Below are 20,859 nucleotides of genomic sequence, written 5' to 3' on the forward strand. Positions count from 1 at the left end.
TATTTGCATAGAATATCAAATTTGCCAAAATGACAAAGAGTGCAAAGCATAAAAAGGAGTTCCGAAAAGAGAAAAACAAAATAAAACTTAAGTTATCTTTTAAGGCAGAAAAAAGTGGTAAAAGGAAAAAAGGAGAATTGCTACCTAAAGGCTTAAATGTCACTGATACAAGCTTTAAAACAAAGAAAATTGTTCTCCCTGATCATATGCGACCGACTGAAGACAGTGGAATACCATTAAGTCATAGAAAACAAACATTTAAGGTAATCCAAGTTGTTTAATTGTGGAATTCTTAAGTATAATCTTGACTGCTTTCTATTAGGAACTTCTTGCACACATGGGTCATTTTAATGCTGGTGTCCAACAAGATGGCATTAATGGAATGAAAGAACTTTTAGGAAAATTTCCAGAGGTTTTGGAGGTTTCACTTTCTTCACTTTTGGGGAAGCTCTCAGAACTGATGGCTAACCGGGATGCACAAGTCCGAAAATGTTCATTGAAACTTCTAGAGCATATTGTTCAGTCCACTTCATCTGAAAAGATTACACCATTTTTCCCCCTTCTTAATGCACAATTAATGTGCTGCATGAATCACATATCTTTAGGAATTCAAAAAGATTCACATTTGCTTCTTGATATCCTACTTTCGCATGTTCCTGGCCTTGTTTCTACAGTTGCCATGCAGGTGTTTAACGATTTCATTTTATTATATGTTTAAAAGTACCTATTTTAAAAGTATCTTATTTTTATATTCACAGATTCTTCCAAACTTTCTTGAGCAAATTTCTTGCAGAGACGATACTAAAAACGGAAAGCGGGTTTTGACGATAAATCCAAATCAACGACTGACTTCGTTAAAATGGAGACAAGAAGTGCTGACGCGTGTTAATCGACTTCTTATTCTGCTCTTGGGGAAAAATCAAATAGATCCACAACAAAACTCCGCAATAATGTCATTCAGTTATGGAAAAACCTGTCCTCTGTATATGAAAAGAAATTTTTATATCCAGTTGAACATTCGTAGACCTGGTCATTTGTCCGTCAACGACAAATGTTTATCTACCCATCAGCTCCAAGAATTTATTTCTCACCTTTTCCCTCTTCTCAGTGAAACGTGGGTTGAGGCTATGGCTAGCGAGCAGCTTAATAAAAATCAAGGTAGCTATTGTTTGATTATTAAAATGTTTCATTGCCATCAGGTTCCATAATCAGTGCATCGTTTAATTGTAATTATTACATTGTTTATTTTCAGGTTATTCTCTTATTGGAACTGAAAGTTTGGCTCTATTTACATGCATCACCAATGTGATGTTCACGTTGCGGAGTATCATGAGTCGATCAGAAAACAACTTGGAATTGTTGCGTTGGTTCGAATCCGAATACGGAGAGTTATTGATTCGTAACTTTATTCAACGATTCCCTTTCTCGGCTCGTGTAGAAACTGCCCGCAACAAGAAGCAAGCATTAGACCCTCAGTGCCGGGAACAAAACCTCATTCTTTGTTTTCTCTGGGCCCACCTTGAAATGAAAAGCGCCGCCAAATATTCCGATCTCGTCTTTCAATACCTTTGTGGTAAGATCTGATTTTATGTAATGGTGTACTTTTTGTTAAACAATATTTTTTTTAGGACTTTTTCAATCTTCGGATCAGTACGTTTTTACACAAGTAGAACTTGACAAGCTGAAGGACATTGTCTTGGCTTGTTGCAGTAAAAAGAATTTAAGAGTTCATGTCGATAATTTGATAGATGTGCTCGTGGAATTTTGTAATCGTATTCGACCAGATCGAAAGGATCGACTGTATCTAAACAAGGTACTGATGAATATTGGGGAAACCATTGGTGATCAAGAAGATATGTCATCATTGAAGCGTTGGATTGAAACATGCCCATCTCTCATCCGTGATAACGCCAACATGGATCTGTTGGAGTCTATAAATCGTGTTATGAGCCGGAACGCCAACTGTTTGGCAAATGGCAGGAGAGAAGTTGATAACATCATCGCCCATCTTGAAAAAATCGACAGTAAATCTGAACATTGGAAAGCGGTTTTTGACTTCATATACTTAACGAAGAATCAAGCGTCTGGTCAACTTGAAATATCGACACTGCGTGAACAAATTGTTCAACTGCAAGATTCCGATGTTAAAATCTACGGTCTAGGAATGCTAAATATTATCGGAGCAGCAACCTAAGTTTGTATTTGCCCACAATAAACAAGATGTATTACACTTGAAAAACAATCTGGAAACCCCTTTAAACTAAATATTGGCCAAACACATTCAAAAATTCTTCTCTGACAAAAAAATGTTCGACTTTACTCTTTTTGCCGTTTCCAAGCTACGATACGGAGCTTCAAATCTTCAACAGGCATCAGCATGTCTTCAGTAAGTGGTTGACGATTAAAAGGATCGGTAGACGAATTGAGCAAGTGACGAAGGATGACGGCTCTATCCATAACCTTTCCACTAGGTAGAAGGACGGGGTCGTCCATGAGTGTATCCATAAGAGGATCACGGAATTCTTCCGGAGCGTCGCTGAAGTCTAGCTCACGTTTTTGATTTTGAAGTACGATTCGTTGCGCTTTAGCAGACAGCTCTCTCCAATGCGCAATCTGTAAGTAATGTAAAATGTTATGAAAAAAAAAAACGTAATTAAAAAGATGACAAATCTAACATACTTGAAGTGGAGCTTTGATTAGTGCTCGCTCTAAACGCACGGCCGCTTCTTCAAAAAGTTCAAAACGGAAAGAGCGCTCATCGGCAGCTAGTGCTTGAGCAAACACATCAGAATCCAAATGAAGATAGATATCGGTCAATTGGTCCAAAACACGTCGGGGTTCCCATCCATAATTATCGGCGTTTTTAACTTAAAGATAATTTTAAAAAACAAACACCACGATCAATTATTATCATCCCAAGCCCTAAAACTGATTATTCTGGAATAAATGTATACCTTTGAAATGTTTGCACTTAGGCCCACAGAGCTGTTGTAAATTGAAATTGAGCATCGCCGCTAAACGGTCGATCAGCTCAGGACGCAGGAAAGGATCGGGAACATGTTGTGTCAAATAGTGTAGCATGTCGACCGTCTCACGGGCAAGCGTCAAGTACGATTTACACATACGCTCATCCGTGGAAAGTTGTCGGAGGCGTGTTTCTTTTTGCTCCTCAGGCTGCTGATCCCACGTAGATCGGTTTTCCATAGCTTCTTGGACCTCATGGATCCTTCGTAGTGACTCAAGGCTTTCATCCAAAAGGAAAGTGGTGTCGTTCATCAGCATATTGATAAATTTGACAAACTGTTTGCCTGATTTGAGTTCCTGTATAACAGTTTCTCGGTGGATCGGACTTTGCCACAAACTCTGTAAAAATATATAAATGAATCCAATCTATTTTTGCAGAAAAGAAAAGTATGATAAACCTTGAGTATAATGCTGATGTGAAATCGGATTGTAAACTTGTCATAAAACTCTGATGCTGCTCCGGTGGACTCAACATCTGCGTAGAACTTCATCAGAGAAGGGGGTAACGCTGATTGTGAAATTTTATGAGTCAGCAATCGCTCATGTAACGTTTCCGTACGAGGCTAAAGGAATAATCAAAGAAATAAGAATAACAAGGAAATAGTTAAAAGTAAAAATTCGTATACCTGGACTGACGGATTCATCATGAAGAGCACTTCAACTAACTTAGCCACCAGATAAGGATTGTTGAAACAATGAGCTGAACAGACCAGCGTGAGCAACCAGGTCATCACCATCTGATCCACCGTACGAGCAACAATCTGAGGCATGTGCTGCAGGGCAAGTAAAAGAAATTCGGCTATATCTTCGACGTACCTACAGGAATAGATAAAAGTATTAGCATACCATAAAAATAGCTTTAATTTTGAGAAAAACCCGGATGCAATTTTTTATATTACCACTCTGGGTAGTTTGCAAAAAGAGGTGTGGCTTTAGATGGAAGAGTTAAGTTATTCGTGGGAAACATAATTTCTGGACAGAGGGTCTGCATTTCCAATTCTGCGGCCATGCTGTTAAAATGCATGTAATTGCTGATGAGTTTTTCGTCCATCAACGCAGCTTCGGCGCAAGGTTTGCTTAATAAAAGCTTTTTCACCTAGTAGTTACCAATTTAAAAAATTAATTAAGTGTGGGCAATCGAAAATCAACCATTTTGGACCAACCTGTTCTTGCCACATGGCAATAAGCTCCCTATTTCGGCGGGCTGCTGGAGTTTGACTCCATTCTGCTTCCGAATTTTGCATTTCGTCAACGAGTTTTTGATAGTCTTTAAGAGCACGCATCCTCCGCTGATGTCGTCTTGCGGCCGGCAAATATGCTAAATGCTGGGCATGCAGTGTCATAAACCAACATTCAGTAGGGAATTTACACTCCTGCCAAATGTGTCCAGAATCTGGCTGATTCAGTTGCTCGACCCACTGTTGGCTTTCTTGTGAATTCACTCTAATTTTGGTTTCATTGGCCACACTATTGCTAATACGACTCTGTGGGTGGAACGGATAAAATACATCCACTTTGTCAAGCTTGATTTTGAGTGAGAGCTGATGCATAACAGCAGCAAGATTGAGAAAAAATCCGTCACCAGCAACAAGTCGCGATTCAACATTGATCATTGAACGCTTTTCGTTTCGTTTGAGTGCAACTGCGATCCACTGTAATGTGGCCTCACGCGATCCACTGTTTGCCAAAAGCGCATAAAACACCTAAAAGAAGAAAGAAATCAAAATACGTCACCAGTGTCTTAACTAATGAAGACAAAAATTTACCTTGTGAAGAAGATTGCGTGTCAATTCCACCTCTTGTTGAAGGCTAGAAACGATTGGTCGTGATTCATTCGCGGTAGTTTTCAGTTTATCGGCGATTCGTACGTCATCTTCTGCGAAAAGTGATGTACACAGGAACGGCCCAAGGAAAGTAAACTTCGCAAACTCACGACCCGTTGCCTCTGTAAGTGGCTCTACAAGCCAATTCCCCATCTTAATCATGAGATTACAAAACGGACGAGTAGAGGAGTTGACGCCTGTTCGACACTCGCACAAATCTGAGAGGACTTGTAGGGCTGCGGTATGCGAGCTATCGGAGACTGAGCTCTGTTGAGATTCCTTCCGTATAACTAGAAGTAATGGTGAGAATATTTTGGTAAACCGGACATAATCTGACTCAAGATGATGAACCAATTCATAGAAAAATTCGGATGGTAAACTGTGTCTCTTCAGGTGTTCATACAGGGTGTTGTAATAATCCTTCTTGATTGGCTCTGTTAAAAAACCTTCCAATAATAGGGCAAGAGCAGCACACAATTCAGTCTTGATTTTCACCAGGAGCTCCTTTACTGATGAAATACTGCACTTCTTGGAATATTTCTTCATATGTTCTTCCATCCTTGTATAACAGTCAATCAAATACTGAAGACAGTTGATTTCAGAGCCTTCTTGAAATAACTGGTTTGGCTTATCCAGAGAATGCATGATGATATCTAAGGATTCCATTATCATGTCGCCAACTGTCTCCAAAATATAGTGATTGTTCACAAAGCTTACACTCGTCACAAGAGGATTGTTTGGCCAGATGGCAGATAAAACAATACAACTCTTCTCTGGTTTTCGTGACACACAAAGAATTTTTGTAACAGTTGTGTTAAGGAAGTCCTCAGTACACAAAGTATCAGCATTGGATTGGACTTTAGATGGAGTTCCTGTAGCTGGTTCATCAGTGTCCATGGCTTCAATCTTGCGTGGTGTTGCACCGTCCATGTCCATGGCTTCAATTTTTCGTGGAGTTGTACCATCAATATCCATTGGATAATTTTTAACAGGAGTGGAGGGAGTGTATAGCATTGACACATTTTCCATGAAAATAGCATTGCTTGGTTGTGATGAAGTTGAGGCTGAAGACAAACTAGGGTTGCTCATTGGAGCAACTCCAGTGGACATCACTGCAAGGCGGGCCAACCTTCGCTGGCGTATCTGCATAAATGAAATTTCGTGTAATAAGCTATAATTTGACAACCTTTTTAATTATTTCAGATAATTCTACCTCTTCTTGAGTTAGTTCACTCATGTTGGACATAAACACAGTGATCAAAGTATCACAAATCTTGCCTTGTCATTTGTATGACCAGCTGATTCGAGAGAATAAAGGACTACGGTTTCCACAACACTAATACAGTTTAGCCTGAGTAAACTGAACTGAGCATAGAAGGATCTAGCGGTCAACTTAAAAGTTGTGTCCCGACATCTACCGTAGAATACAAACAACTGCTTAAAAAAAGAAAAATTGTCGAGCAATAACAAATTATAACATGAATCGAGCTCACATTGTTTATCTGTCGTAGTGTCGGTCTGTCGGACACCCAGAAAACCTTTTATGGAATAGATTTAACCTCGTGGAAAATATGGTTGGGTAACTAACTCTGTAAGTCTTTCTCACATTTACCTCGAGGATGGAGAATTGTTGGACCTGCTAAGTCGTTGCATTTCCTAGTTCTGTTTTTCCCCCAAAAATGTCAAACTTTTGTAAATAAGGTACACGAATAGCAGATCTCTTTTTTGGAAATTCAGTTGGGTCGAACATAACGTCGAAACAGTCGGATACAAATTTGAATGTACTTCTGTGGTGAGCAATTGAGCATTTTTCAGCGTTTTCCTCTATTTCCATTGTTGGGTAAATACTCGTTAACTGATGATTCCCTGTGGGTTACGTGAAACGAGTAGAAGATAAGTTGCTATTAGCAATTTATTGAATTTTGGTTTCGCGTGTGACCTTTTTTGCAGTAATTTATTCCCCTACCCTTTCAGGTAGAGTAGAGAGCCAACACTATATAGGGTTAACTAACCCAAATACGGAGAAGGGAGGGGGGACTTTTAGGGGGAAAACCGTGCATCTGTAACCACGTACCAGTCGTACCCGGTCGTACCAGGTACGCCAAGCTCCTTCAAGGTCCCAGTCGCCCATAACCTAATTATCCTTTGTACACAGGAAAAAATGCATATCCTTACCTAATACCAATACAGTTTGCTGTGTATTATCTAACACTAGTGCTTAATCATATTCCGCAATCTGAATATTATGGATGGGCTACTATATCTTGCAATTATATATTCTTGCTGCCTTTTGGATGGATTCGGAGATTTTACAGATCAGTACTATTTTATTAAGGAAATGGACCTTACTGCCAAATGTATAACCAAAAACTAAAAATATTTAATTAACCGCATTTACAATACAGAATTTAATATTTGGAATATCGGGTCGAAAAACTAGGCTATGTATAGTTGTATACACTATGTAGGCCTACCTGCCTTTCCGTCCCGTGTAGGCTACTTTTGCAACAAAGTATATCGGGGTAAACTGCACGGCTAACTATCCATTTGAGTTTGGCAAAGGTCGTTGAAGAAAGTGTGAATGGTTACGTCGCGTCCTTGTCGTACCTGGTACCACCCCGTCATAGTTTGTGATACTCCTTATGCGGCAGCCTCTATCGTGCGCATCGACGAACCGTGAACACGTATAGGTAGATATTGGTTGAGGCCACAACTTGAACCTTTTTAACCGCATCGTTTGTCTGACTTCCCTATAACGTGATGGTCATGCTATAGTGTTCTCCTTTCCCTTGCATACTATGGATGACTACTATGCATACGATTGCGTTATCTCGGGTGAATATAAAGAGCGAAAGTTTTTGAGCAAAAATCAGTTCGTCTTCGGCGCAACAACCAGCAACAACAAGATCATTCGATCTTTTACCCACTCGCACTAAAATTCAAGCTGATAAAATGGTACGTAGGAGATTATTACGCCACTGTATATTGTGTTACGTATTACAAATCTACATTTTAAAAAATATTTTGAAACTGTATTATCACATCTAGTTTCATCTAACATACGCATCTTTGGTGGTATATAGATCATGAAGGTGGCATTGGCTTTCCTACTGTGTTTGGTTTCTTTGACGATTGTCAAAGGTGCTCCTTCACCAACTGACCAGGAAGTTCTTGACGCTGCTGTTATAGAAAATCAACCTGGTGAGGTAGCGGTAGTTGCGCCGATTGAATCTGCTGAATACGCTCAGCAGCCCTTTGAAGAAAATGAGTCCTTGGAACCTTCAGCCACTCACCATAAACGTTACTACTACCCTCATTACTACCCTCATTATTACCCTCATTATTACCCTAGATATCACTACCCCGGATACTATTACTAGAGGACTCTTTACTGGCCGATCAGTATTGCTTCAGCAGTAAAACATCAACTAATTCTACGACACCATTTCTTCCATCAGTCGATTATATACAATCAATCAGCAATACTCGCCATGTAGTCCTTCTCCACCACTGACGACGAAACAAACGTGTTAAACTCTAAATCCTTTCCCCTTTTTTACTCTTTGTAGTCGCAATATTGTAATGCGCGACTTTTGGAAAAATAAAATCTTTTCAAGCATTGATTATATATCTACTAGTTACTTAATAGTATTGAATTTTGGGAATTTAGAATGTCAGGGGTAAAAACATCTTTGAGTATTTTTGTAATTTACTGTATAAATTATAAGGCGATTTCTTATTTTTCACATTTAGCCGCGAGTCCTCGACTAGCACAACAAGGACGCCTCGTATTTTTAACAGGGTCGAATTCCAACATATTTGCGAACTGTTTTCAATAAGTTTTGAAAGTATTATAATCTCCAACATGAGAAGCAAAGATTGGCTCTACTACTACCAGTACCAGAGCGCCAGTAGTCCAGTACTACCTGCCATTTCTTTCAGCCTTTCAGGTAGTTGTTAGTACAAGATCGCTAGATATAACACAGAGATACCAAATATCCACCACAGATAAAAACCAATATCTGTGCTATTTTCTGCTCTGATCCATAGATTTTCAAGAAGAAAGAAAAAGAAGCATGAAAGAAGAAAAAGAAAATCAACACATTTGCAACATTTGTTTAAAATCTGGCAACTAATACAATGAGCAGACGAATGTTACACTTCGAGACGGTGAAAAAAGACGTGGCCTTGAGCCCTTGACAAGTAAACACGTGGCCTTGACTCCGCATTAAAACTTATTATTTGCCTATTTTTATTTGCAAATTAAACCATTTTGAAAAAAAAAACTAGTTAACACCAAATAGCAAAAGATGCATCATAGTTAATTCAAGTTTAAAACTTCTGATTTCAGTAGGTGAGATAAACTACCCCCAACCCTTACCAGCCATTACATTATTCATTGTCTTTTGCTAATTCTGTTTTGTTTCGTCATAGACTAGATGGAAAACTGTTTGTGGACCACTTTCAGAGTGATAAGATGTACCGATAAACACCACCTGACTCCTAATAATAATAGGACACTTACAGTAAAGTTATTACGTCATTTAATTTCATTTTTTGTTTCAGTTGCTGTTTTTTTGTATTTTGTACCATTTTGAGCTGAAGTCCTCATCATTGACTCTTCAAGGTTTATCTTCTTTTGTCACTTTGTCACTGAACCTTTTAGCTTGAGCAGAGCAGAACACTTTTTTTGCGTTTTTCTCTAAAATGAGTTATTTTTGTTCTTTGCGTTTGTTTCTCTTCGTTCCGACTGGTCCGACTATACTTTGTTTCTTGGAAGAAAAAAATCTGAACTTGTATGAACTAATATTTTCTTGTTTCCATTTTTGCGCATCAGTGTACGAATCAGGTGACGAAGCTTTTCTGCTTAAAATCAGGGCGTGTTAGACACTTGACATTCTCTTAAGTCCTTACTTTTTCATACGTGAACAGGAGGTCAGGAGGATATTAAACGAATGGGTGCGAAATGTTACGCAAAGTCTGTGATAAAATTGATATTCGATGCCGATGTTCTCATCTCTCGAGGCTCTTATCTCTTGAGAACTGCCACTAAAATATGATTTCCCATCAAGCTACCAAATTCGCTAAGTTGGTTTGAAACGTCAATTTTATGTGTCTAACAATGTAATAACTAATAAGGTATTTGCTTATTAGCCTTAGCATTATTAGGATAGCGTGTTATTGATAGTGGTGGGGTTCGTGACCGCGAAATCATACCCGATTATTAATGCCTTAAAACCATTTATTTTATTTTTAACATTAAACATTTTTCTGTTTTTCTTATTCATAGCAGCATAGAAGATTCCCGTTGACGGGATTCTACTGCAGACTTGGCCATTCCTGGCAGGTGACAACCTCGGGTCAATTACTCAACTGGTTTCTTGTAACAATACATGGGAATTAGGAAGACGGACATCACAGTGGACTACAATCACCGGTAAATAAATTCAGTGCTTTCATCTGCATGAAGGGTAACGTAAATGGGGAAGCGTCGTAGGTTGCACAAGCAGGGTCTGTACTATTTCATTTACCTCAGCACCGCAGTTTAGGCAGAAAATTCTCGTACCAAGTGTTCAGAATTCAAGTTGATTACTCTGCTCTGGAGAGTAGCCAATATTGAGATTTTCCAATTTTTGTTTTTAAAAAATCAAAGTAGAATCTGGGTGAACTGTAGAACATTTCACTTTAGACCGCTTCACTTTGCCTTTGGCTACTAGGCCCTACTCTTTGAATCTCCCCTTTAAGTTCCTTAGGAAAGTCCATGTTGTCCAATGTTGTCGCTACAACCTTATTTGAAAATGATTGGCTTAAATTCTTTTTTTTTATTAAGTCTTTTCTCATTTTCAGATTAATCCTTCGCCGTTGTTTCAGCGCAGCGATACCAGTTTACCGACTGTACCATCATCTTCAATCGCACGGCATTCAGTCAGCAATACTGCTCACTGACGTGCACTCCTTTTTTCACCAGGGGGAGGTAGCTATAGGGCTGTCTGTCGTGCTACAACTATACCCTTATTTGACTAGTATTATTCGACTACCCAACCGACGGCCTCACTCGCCCACTGTCTCCTACTACCCCTGCTCTCAAACACAGCACAGAGTTTCTTCAGAATATAAGGTAAGTTTTTTTTTTCCTTTGGTTGTTATAGCTTGTTATTTTAATTAGTTTCGATGAGCTAGAGCAGGGATCGTTTTCATAGTACTGCATAACACATTTCTTGTTTACTAAGCTAGATGGCTATACCATAACTTCGATCGTTTTCAGCTGTCAGATTTCGAGGAGCAGGAAATATCAAATATCTTTGTGTTTTCAAAATCAACAACGAATGTATTCAAGGGAGTACTATTTTTTAAAATAGAATTGAATTCTTTATTAAATAATAAATTTAGATTTCGGACATTTCAGAAATTTCGGTTGTTTCAATTAACTTCAGCAATTTAATGCTGTGGTTGGACTGTGGGGGCTTTGTAGACCGTAGTGGCGGTGTAACCGGACCATTTTTGGCTGGGGCAGTGTAAGTGGGAGTAGAAGGCTTGTAAGTAGGAGCGGAGTAGGTGTTAGCTTTATAGTTGGATGCGACGTATTCGGGGTACTTGTTGCATAGGTGTACTTGACGTCTGCAGTGTAACCGTATTTTTAGAAATATTTTTAGAATAAGACTCACTTCGTATTTGTCTTCATATCCAGTAGATTGGTATGCAGGAGCTCCGTACTTGGGAGCGTATTCGGCTGACCTGTAAGAATGAGCAGCAGCGATAGCGGAAAAAGCGACGATAAAGATTAACTAATAAAATCAGAAAAATCAGATATCATTTACAAGTTAATGCGTTTTAGGAAACAACGTTCTTAAAGGATTTCATACTTTCTTTGGAATCAGCGGAGTAGCAGTAAACTTACTGAAAACAGTTGGTAAAACTGATAATTTTAGTTCGACCTGTTCACGTTTTTATACGAAATTAGAGAGCATATAACAACTGACGACATGGAAAAATGGCAATTTGTCAAAAGTAATTGTTAATAGAGGTTATGCAAATAATAGCTGAGTCAAGGTAAAGGAAAATCAAAGTATCTCCCAACTATCTACTCATGTGGAGGGAAAAGTTAGAGGAACATTGAATAACCAGTAACAGTTTTGTACCATTTGAAATCAACTGTCTTTATCAGCCGGTAGGCCGTCTTCACAGGTTAGTAGTTTAGTACAATTTTACTATACAAGGCCCTAACTTGTGTCATATATAGTACTTGCGTCTATATGATAAAGCCCTATGTAGTATGTATGGGGGAGGTAGACATGTGTGTTAACATTTTTGCAACTTTTGAGAAATTATTGACCGATAAAAGTGGCTTCTAACAAGGCTCAACTGTGTGCTCATCATGAAATGAATTATGATTGATCATGCGTTTGAAACTTAGATAAGGTTGCAGTGGAATATTTTCAAAAAAGCCGACTTTCCTTCAAATGGTTCGAAATGGAAGATTTATTCATTCACCGAAGAATCGAGTCAAATGAAAATGACTCAAATGTTAATTGGTAAAAAGTGAACAAAGTTTAAGCTATAACCATTTGGTATTCATTTTGATAATGGTTGTTTTTAGACCCATCCCAGCAACGTCAACCTGCAGGAGGAAGGGCCAGTTTACATATCTTTCATAATCGAAGGTCACGGAGATCATTACGTAAAACGTGTCATGCAGTGGGGGGAGAGGTTGGGTGAGAACGGGATGTGTAACAAAACTATTTGGTATTCCTTTTGATATTGGTTTTTGCAGACCCATCCCCAGCAACGCCAACCTGCAGAAGGAAGGGCCAGTTTGCATATCTTTCATAATCGAAGGTCACGGAGATCATAACGTAAAACGTGTCATGCAGTGGTGTAGAGATTGGGCGGGAACGACACGTGTTGCTTCATTATCAAGCAGGTACAATAGCCACAAGGCTTAGGAGGTGAATAAGAGTGAGAAAAAATCGTATAAAAGGAGAGAGAAAACTTAAAAGGCTACAAGAGATCAGTCGAGTGAGCATCTCCGACACGGCAACAACTGCAGCGCACTATTTGTCACCAACTAGGCAACTACCTTCTTCATCGCCTTACCAGTTCGCAATCATAGGTAATTATTATTCATTTTTATCTCGAGTCTTGAATGAATTCTTTCTTACTTTACTTTTTGATATCACTAGTTGTATTCGAACATTAATTTTAAAATCGTTTATTCTATAGTTAAATATGGCCTTGTGTTGCTGTTGGGTGTTGCATCGTTGGTGTCGAGCATGAGAGAAAATCGTATTAAAGAAGAGAGAAAAGGAGATAAAAATTTCGTCGAGCGAACGCTTCTGACATGGCAACAACTGCATTGCACAGCTGCCTTCTTCATCTTATCAGTTTGCAATCATGGGTAAATTTTCTGTTAATTGAGTTTTGTATCAATTTTAACCGGATTTTAACTTTTTTTCTATTTGTTTATATGCTCGTTATCATTGAATATTGAAGATTTTCTAGTAAACTATTCTGTCGTGCTGCACTGCTGCTTTTCGTTGTTGTGTCGTTGATCGCTGGGTCTTGCACCACAGCTACTGCATTGAAGCCCTCAAGTATTATTCTTCTTCCCCGAGCTAGGCTACTAATAAAGCGCCTGAATACTACACCGATGCTCCAAAGTACTACTCTGCTCCCAGCTACACCAATTCTCCAGCTTATTACAACACTAAAGTGGTCGAATACTACACAGAAGTGCCCCAGTACGATAGAGTGTTCATCTCCGACACCCGACACAGCAACAACTGCAGCGCAATATTTGTCACCAACTGCATTCTTCGTCGTAATACCGGTTCGCAATAATGGGTAAATATTCATTTTTATTTCGATTCGTGAATCAATTCTATCTTGTTTTAGTTGTTGATATGACCAGCTACATTCGAAAATTAATTTTCAAATCGCAAATTGTTTAGTTAACTTACTATGGCGCCGTGCTGTTGGGAGTTGTATCGTTGATGGCTGGGTCGATCAGGGTTGTACCGATGTCTCCTGGGTGTGGTGAATATCAAGAAACAGCAGCGAAAGAATACTATACCACGTCGCCTCCTTATTAAATAACAACGTCAATACCTACTGTTCATTTACGGATTTTTCGTGAATGCTGTTCCATGCATGCTTTTCTTCTGAAACGTGAGAAGACTGGCTACCTGAACGCAAAGGTGATGGAGTGCTTGGGTGATCAGAGATCTCTCTTTCGTCTCGTCAGTACTCTGACTGGCAAGCCAACAATGTCTCCACTTCCATCCCACTCGTCTGGCCATGACCTTGCCACGAAGTTTAGCGATTTTTTTTCGCCAAAAAATCATGACGATCAGACTTGGAATCGATGCGGCTGCCGCGTCAGTGGACAATCAAGACCATCCATTCCTCAAAGATGCTCAGTTCCTTTCATCCAGACGTGAGTCCGACCGCCTTCACGTGTTTAAACCGGTCAGCCCAGATAGTGTCAAAGCTATAATCGTGTCTTCACCAACAAAATCCTGCAGTCTGGACCCACTACCAACTTGGCTCCTGAAGAAGGTATTACACGTGTTGGTGGATCCAATCACTAAGATTATCAATCTTTCACTTTCGTCCGGCGCCTTCCCTCCAAAGATGAAACATGCACTGGTTACTCCCTTGTTGAAGAAACCTTCCCTTGATCCTGAAGAGCTCTCAAATTACAGACCCGTTTCTAATTTGTCGTACATATCGAAACTCATTGAACGGGTTGTCGCTGCTCAGATTCATGAACATTTTTCGGCCAATTCTATACTGTCCGTCCATCAGTCGGCATACCGTTTGAATCATTCAACCGAAACAGCACTTTTATGTATTTGTGAGGATCTACTGGCTGCGGCGGATCGTGGGGATGGTGCTGCACTTCTTCTTTTGGATCTTAGCGCTGCGTTCGACACCATCGATCATACCATCTTGATGCAGAGACTTTCATCTCACTGTGGAGTATCGGGAGTTGCCCTGGATTGGTTTTCCTCCTATCTTGACGGCCGTTCTCAGTCTGTTGTTGTGAATGCTCTGCCATCTGACAGCGTCACTCTAACTTCGGGGGTCCCACAGGGCTCTGTACTTGGCCCGCTTCTTTACCTCGCCTACGCGAATCCTCTTTCGTCGGTGCTAGAAGGTACCAATCTTAACAACGGTGACCTAAACGTTCTGAAGATGGGTCAGTTCTCTGATGACACTCAGCTCCGGATTGGCTTTCGACTCCGTCCCGCTCCATCTCAACAGCTATCGGCCCTAAGCATGATGGCAAGTTGTGCAGCGCGCTCGGAAACTTGGTTTACTGCAAATCGGGTGAAGCTTAACGTGTGTAAGAGCGAACTTCTCTACACATCGACTCCGAACCGATCCAAGCTGATTGAAAATCTACCTCTTCAGGTTGGAGATGACTTGGTTCAACCTTCTCTAGTGGTGAAAAATCTTGGAGTGATCTTCGACAGCAATTTGACCATGATCCCGCATATCAACAGCGTGTGCAAGTCAGCATTTTTTCACATTCGCACACTGGGAAAAATCAGGAAATACCTGTCACCACATGCGGCGAAAACCTTGGTTCAAGCTATGGTTCTTTCCCGACTGGACTACGCCAACTCGCTGTTTGCTGGTCTTCCAAAGGAACAGATCCTGAGACTGCAGAGAGTCCAAAACGCTGCTGCCAGATTGATTGTCGGAGCGAGGAGGTTTGATCCTGTTTCCAACCATCTCAAAACCCTGCGTTGGCTGCCAGTCAACGAGCGCATCAGCTTTAAGTGTTTGGTTTTGGCCTTTAAGTGTCTGCATGGATATGCCCCTCCATATTTGTCATCCCTGATTGAGCGTTACAACCCACCACGGACCCTCAGATCGTCGTTTTCTAGTAATCTAGCTGTCCCACCAGGAAAACCTGGGCTCTATGGCTCGCGCACATTCTCAAGAATGGGTCCGAGGCTGTGGAACGACCTGCCGGATAACATCAAGAAAATGACGGAGCTGAAGAATTTTAAAACTCTGTTGAAATCCTATTTGTTCAGTAAATGTTATAAATGACCCAAATTGTACATATTTTCTTGAGTGACTCTACCTAAAGCGTCATTTGATCATTGTGTTGTAAAGTGCGCTATAGAAATTGAATAAAATAAAATAAAATAAATACTTACTATACAAAGGCCCCCAAGTACTACACCACCAAGACTCCTGAGTATTAAACTGCAACCTACGCTGCTCCATCTTAGGAAACATGGGTAAATATTCTTTTTGTTTTTTTGTTTTTTTATCATGGAGTTGTGAATCATTAATTCATTACATAGTTTTCTACTTGTTAACTTACAAGTTATAACTGGGAATTAATGTTCAAGTTATTTACCGTCTAGTTAACTGTGGGTCGTGCCGCTGTTGGATGTTATATCATTGATGGCTGGGTCGACCACTGGTGTGCCGATGTCGCCTGGTTATGGTGAGTACCAAACCGCAACGCCGGCGCCTTACTACACAACGAAGTCAACATACACATAATCTGTTACTACACCGAGGCTCCCAAGTACTACACCACCGAGTTGTCTGCCCCAGCCTACTACACCGACGCGTTCACGTACTACTCTGTTCCAATCTACTACCAAACTCAGGATTTTGTTTACTACACCAAGGCGAACAAGTATTACACTACAACCATGGTAAATACTCTGTTTTGAGATTTGTATCAATTTATTTATTTTATTTTGTTTTTGTTTTGTTTTTTTTTTATTTGCCAGTTATTTATGAAAATTAATCTTCAAATTATTTGCCATCTAGCTTACTATGGCGTCGTGCTGCTGTTCGTTGTTGTATCCTTGATGGTTGGGTCGACTGGTGTACCGATGTCTCGTGGGTATGGTGGATACCAAACCGCAACGCCGGCGTCTTACCAAACAACAACATACGAAGGCAGCGGAGTACTACACCACGAAGGCAGCGGAGTACTACGCCACAGCAGCTGCTAATTCGTACTTCGTTGAACTGGAATACTAAACCGAGGCTCCGGTTTACTACACTACAACCTACGCTGCTCCCAGGTACTACACCGAAGCCCTCAAGTACTACATCGACGAGGCCGCATATTGCGCTACAACCCACACTGCCCACCGAGGCTCCCAAGTACTACACCACTACTCCCACCTACTACAACGAAGCTCAGAAATCACTACTCTGACCCGACTTACTACACCACTAAGACAGCTGAATATTACACCACAAACTACGCTTCCGGATCTTACTACAAGGAGATTCCAAAATACTTGAGCCAAAATTTCTATTTGATTTTATTTATGTTTCGGTTATCTGGTTATTGGTCACTGGAAATTAATTGTTGATCCTAAATAAGAAAATAAAAATTTTCATGTGGGTAATTCTTTTGTAAGACTTTAATTCAAAGCCTTTCTTCATTGCTACAGAAGTCTTATTTGTGTTCGACATCTTCAAGGCCAGTATGTCGAGTTTTAAATTGTTTGTTTAATGTTTTAGAGGGTACTGCTGTCTTAGTCGCTCTGCATACGGACAGGTTCTTGTGTTTCGACGATGATGTTTCAAAGGGTAAGTTACAAAAGAAACGCACTGCGTAGCGTCTACTCTGAATTCAAAACTTGCAACTGTTGATTTTTTGAAATCTTAAATGTAATAGTCATGTGTCAGACCTTTGTAAAAATGAATGACTTTGAAATTGTAAGAAATAAATTGATACGATTCTTAAACAAGACTTGGGATAAATTAAGGGATAAATTAAGGGACAATGAACCAAAAACTTATGAAAAGAATTGTGTTATATTGTCCCACCTCCACCCACAATTCCACCACATTTTACAATCACACACATACATACACTTCAGTTAACCCGTTGGCTGCCAAGCCATACAACCCGTAGGTTGTTCTTCTACTACTCTACGCGTCACGTCTGAAGGATCCATGACCAAGGTGGGACTTGCCATTGCTGACAAGTCCGGGCTGACACGGTGACAGGAGAAGATGGAATGCACAACCTCTAGAATCCATCACCGTATCGACAAGGGGGAAGTCCCTATGGTGCATTGCCTAACAGGCGCCTTGCGGCGAATTTTGGGCTGGTGCGACTGTCCGAGCCCGCGGCATGTAAACCACGAGACCGAACAGCGCGGCCCGTGCTAAGGAGCTAGGGGAGAACAAAGGCGTGGCAGCCAACGGGTTAACTAACACACACACACAAAATATATTACCAACAACAAATGATGATCCGCGCTGACATTTTGGAGATACCGGCGATGTTTTGGTGTCCATCTTCTCGACTTCTCCTCTGCATGACCTGAATAAAGGCAAAACAATTCTTATTAAGTTGCATGCCAATACAAGTTACAAAATACATATAGGTACACTGATATGGTTTTTATGCTAACAACTTTAAAGACGCACTTTTAAATATAAAAACCAAAAATCGAAAATTTAACAAGTGAGCTTTGCTGGTGGAATAAGTTATCGTCAGTTTTCACTAAAAATTCCACACAATAACTGCCAATAAATGTTTAAAGAGATATGAAAAGTACTAGAATAGAAACTGACTGTTTTGACAGCTAAAAACTATCGAAAAGACATCTAGCGTTAGAAAAAAGAAACGTCTAAGTAACATTCGTTTGCGCGCAAGAAGGGCCTGATTTTGGATTTATTACACAGACACAGAGTTTAACGCAAGTAGATTATTAGTAGATAATCTACGAAAGTGAATTGTTGGTTACCTGGGCACAATCCCGTGATGAGTGACTGCAGGTGTGTCACAGCGAATGGAAGCGAACGCTGAAGTGAGCAAACTCGCCAGTGAAGCAAGAAAAGTCTAGCAGCAAAAGAAGCAGTGAAGCTGGATGAGCAGACGTCGTGAGGATAAGGATGAAGCAGAAAGCTGTTGGAAGTCCCTCTTCTGTCATGGACCAAAGCAGGCGTTTGCTCAAGGATCTCCATGCCAGGACCAAGCAATTCCAATAAAGAAACTGCGTTGTAGATTGACATTGGCGGTCGTCTCGCGATCTCAGCGACGTAACAAATAGTTCTGTAAAAAACGAGAGAAATTAAAGGGAAGCTAAAAAAAATAAGTGTGTCTTACAAAAGCTGTTGAAGTGGTCATAGCTTTTCTAAATTTTTAAGCAAGAACATAGATAGAAGCACACCTTTACCTCAATCTGTTGTAGGTGTACTTCTGCTCGTCTCTTATGGTTGTGAAGTGGCTGCTTCAGGGAATGGCACCAGCAATTCAATTTCATGACTCCATCAACCCCACCAATAAACACATTGATCAAAGGTGTAATATTTTTCAGGCAAGGATGACCCTGTTAAATAAATAGGGGTGAATTTTAAGATTATCTTCTTCCATCAATGAATGATGAGGTAGTAAGATCAAAAAGCTATGCTTACCTAAACCATATTCCTAACAGGCCACAACTTTTGGGCAAAAAAGTTGGAATTTTTGCAGCCAAAGATGTGAGAAGATGACAGATGAAGCTGAAGATGTGAGTGACAGGAAGTGTCGAGCAATTTGTTCATGAAATAGGGTACATCTTATCTGATGACTATCAGACGGCAGGTACATTTTCTAGAATTTTTAAGAACATTAGACAGTTAGTCAAGAACACAGCGAGTGATAAAAAATTTGCTACTGTGTAGTTGGAATAATCACTAATAGCTTACATATTAATAATTGATTGATTTTGCGCGGTAAAGACATACAAAACCACGAAAACAGAAAATAACACAACTCTTCACACTTTTCACCATTTTTAAGACAAATAACACCACCACCATCTATCGTCACAATGGACAGTCACCTTCAAATTTCTTGACGGATCAAAGCAGAGAAGCTGCAGAGAAGCGAGAGTTATAAAGATACAGTGACATGTTTTTCTCTGGCCAAACCGGCTGAAATCTGAATGTGAACTGTGAACTAATGGACATGGAATAATACAATGGAAAGTCATCTTCAAATTTCTTACCAAGTCCGGAACTACCCCGGAATCTGGAAATGATGAGCGATAGCTCGTCAGCTACTCAACCATATTGAGCTGACATCAAATTATAGTATATCTGATTCCCACGAAATTCGGGATCAAGTAATGCTTTTTGGCTAAAATCTAGATTTGGCCAAAATCATGAATTTTCTTGAACTCTAACTCGACTTATATTATACGTTATTTTTCAAAATTCAGTGATTTTCCGATGTTTTTACAGTCACATGAAAACGAATATATAAGCTTAATGAGAATCACTAAAAGGAGTTTCATTTTTGCGTCAGATTAAGTTTTACCAAACTAGCAAGATCAAATTAGAAAGCAGTAAAGAAACCTTTCTGTTGATAAAATGAATCAGGTTTTAGCAATTGTGGAAAATTAGCTGTTTTCCCAATTAATAATTATTGATTTTTAGGACAAAATTATTTTAAGATCGTAGTGTGAAGTTGATTACTGGGTAGTAATTCATTGCAACTTGCAAAGTTGGACTGTGTTTTTGGAACATTTCTCGAACAAACTGCTGATCTTAGTTGGCTTTTTAGAGTGACTGCAAGGAATCATAAATAAACTGTTGTGTATTCACCTGGGTGTTTTGAGGAATGAATGAAGACTTGATGATAACGGTCGGTCGAGGAATTGACAAAATGTTTCTTGTTTTTTAAATAGACCCTGCATTAGTCACCACAGGACTGTTGATTGAGTTTTCGGTGTCGACAGTATGGAAAACCAAACTCACTAAATAAATTTATACCAGAAAACACACGGTAACAAATGTTATAACAGCGTTCTTTTCGTGTCCAACACTCCCAAGTCTCAAACTCAAATGAAGAAGAGCAGACGACGAACAGAAAACAAAAATAACAACACGCCATCTGTTTTCGAGAAAGACGATTACCAGTTACTTGCAAGCGATCAGGCATGACATCATTTCTTTTGTATGACTGAGAATTGGAGTTCTTTCAAATAGGATAAGTCATGGGGTAAACACGAAAATGAATGCTTCG

At 39.8% G+C, this 20,859-nt stretch overlaps 3 protein-coding genes and 5 long non-coding RNA genes across 13 annotated transcripts; 6 read left to right on the plus strand and 2 right to left on the minus strand.

Moving 5' to 3' along the window:
* Positions 1-14: 14 nt before the first annotated feature.
* On the plus strand, positions 15-2,250 carry LOC124329056 (testis-expressed protein 10-like). The gene is made up of 5 exons (XM_046788004.1): positions 15-263; positions 323-685; positions 759-1,158; positions 1,253-1,573; positions 1,629-2,250. The coding sequence occupies exons 1-5, from the start codon at positions 30-32 to the stop codon at positions 2,192-2,194; spliced, it is 1,884 nt and encodes a 627-aa protein (XP_046643960.1). The 5' UTR covers positions 15-29; the 3' UTR covers positions 2,195-2,250.
* On the minus strand, positions 2,175-6,191 carry LOC124329002 (ubiquitin conjugation factor E4 B-like). The gene is made up of 9 exons (XM_046787890.1): positions 6,061-6,191; positions 4,791-5,990; positions 4,188-4,727; positions 3,924-4,120; positions 3,651-3,840; positions 3,423-3,587; positions 2,955-3,363; positions 2,680-2,867; positions 2,175-2,613 (listed from the first exon to the last, which is right to left on the minus strand). Exons 1-9 carry the CDS (start codon positions 6,091-6,093, stop codon positions 2,317-2,319), a joined length of 3,219 nt encoding a protein of 1,072 aa, XP_046643846.1. The 5' UTR covers positions 6,094-6,191; the 3' UTR covers positions 2,175-2,316.
* A 232-nt stretch (positions 6,192-6,423) lies between these two features.
* Positions 6,424-8,470, plus strand: LOC124329238. 4 transcript variants are annotated; one of them, XR_006916609.1, is made up of 3 exons: positions 6,424-6,438; positions 7,410-7,802; positions 7,931-8,470. It is a non-coding gene; the product is annotated as an uncharacterized LOC124329238 (long non-coding RNA). The 4 variants fall into 4 exon arrangements; XR_006916611.1 differs by having other exon boundaries at positions 7,695-7,802; XR_006916610.1 differs by lacking the exon at positions 6,424-6,438 and having other exon boundaries at positions 7,523-7,537; positions 7,695-7,802.
* Positions 8,471-8,908: 438 nt separating this feature from the next.
* On the plus strand, positions 8,909-10,731 carry LOC124329258. 2 transcript variants are annotated; one of them, XR_006916690.1, is made up of 4 exons: positions 8,909-9,201; positions 9,282-9,373; positions 10,141-10,284; positions 10,695-10,731. It is a non-coding gene; the product is annotated as an uncharacterized LOC124329258 (long non-coding RNA). The 2 variants fall into 2 exon arrangements; XR_006916689.1 differs by having other exon boundaries at positions 8,910-9,201; positions 10,138-10,284.
* Positions 10,732-10,767: 36 nt separating this feature from the next.
* LOC124329290 lies at positions 10,768-11,500 on the plus strand. Its single transcript, XR_006916737.1, has 3 exons — positions 10,768-10,821; positions 10,872-10,965; positions 11,082-11,500. It is a non-coding gene; the product is annotated as an uncharacterized LOC124329290 (long non-coding RNA).
* Positions 11,501-12,813: 1,313 nt separating this feature from the next.
* Positions 12,814-13,951, plus strand: LOC124329236. Its single transcript, XM_046788299.1, has 4 exons — positions 12,814-12,957; positions 13,068-13,242; positions 13,338-13,688; positions 13,796-13,951. The coding sequence occupies exons 2-4, from the start codon at positions 13,118-13,120 to the stop codon at positions 13,797-13,799; spliced, it is 480 nt and encodes a 159-aa protein (XP_046644255.1). The 5' UTR covers positions 12,814-12,957; positions 13,068-13,117; the 3' UTR covers positions 13,800-13,951.
* A 2,060-nt stretch (positions 13,952-16,011) lies between these two features.
* Positions 16,012-17,242, plus strand: LOC124329246. Its single transcript, XR_006916658.1, has 3 exons — positions 16,012-16,102; positions 16,232-16,531; positions 16,650-17,242. It is a non-coding gene; the product is annotated as an uncharacterized LOC124329246 (long non-coding RNA).
* Positions 17,243-18,034: 792 nt separating this feature from the next.
* LOC124329275 lies at positions 18,035-20,793 on the minus strand. 2 transcript variants are annotated; one of them, XR_006916720.1, is made up of 5 exons: positions 20,439-20,793; positions 19,266-19,443; positions 19,028-19,180; positions 18,596-18,903; positions 18,035-18,168 (listed from the first exon to the last, which is right to left on the minus strand). It is a non-coding gene; the product is annotated as an uncharacterized LOC124329275 (long non-coding RNA). The 2 variants fall into 2 exon arrangements; XR_006916721.1 differs by having other exon boundaries at positions 19,022-19,180.
* Positions 20,794-20,859: the final 66 nt, after the last annotated feature.

The sequence above is a fragment of the Daphnia pulicaria genome, chromosome 3 (genome assembly GCF_021234035.1).
Source record: "Daphnia pulicaria isolate SC F1-1A chromosome 3, SC_F0-13Bv2, whole genome shotgun sequence".
Lineage (NCBI taxonomy): Eukaryota > Metazoa > Arthropoda > Branchiopoda > Diplostraca > Daphniidae > Daphnia > Daphnia pulicaria.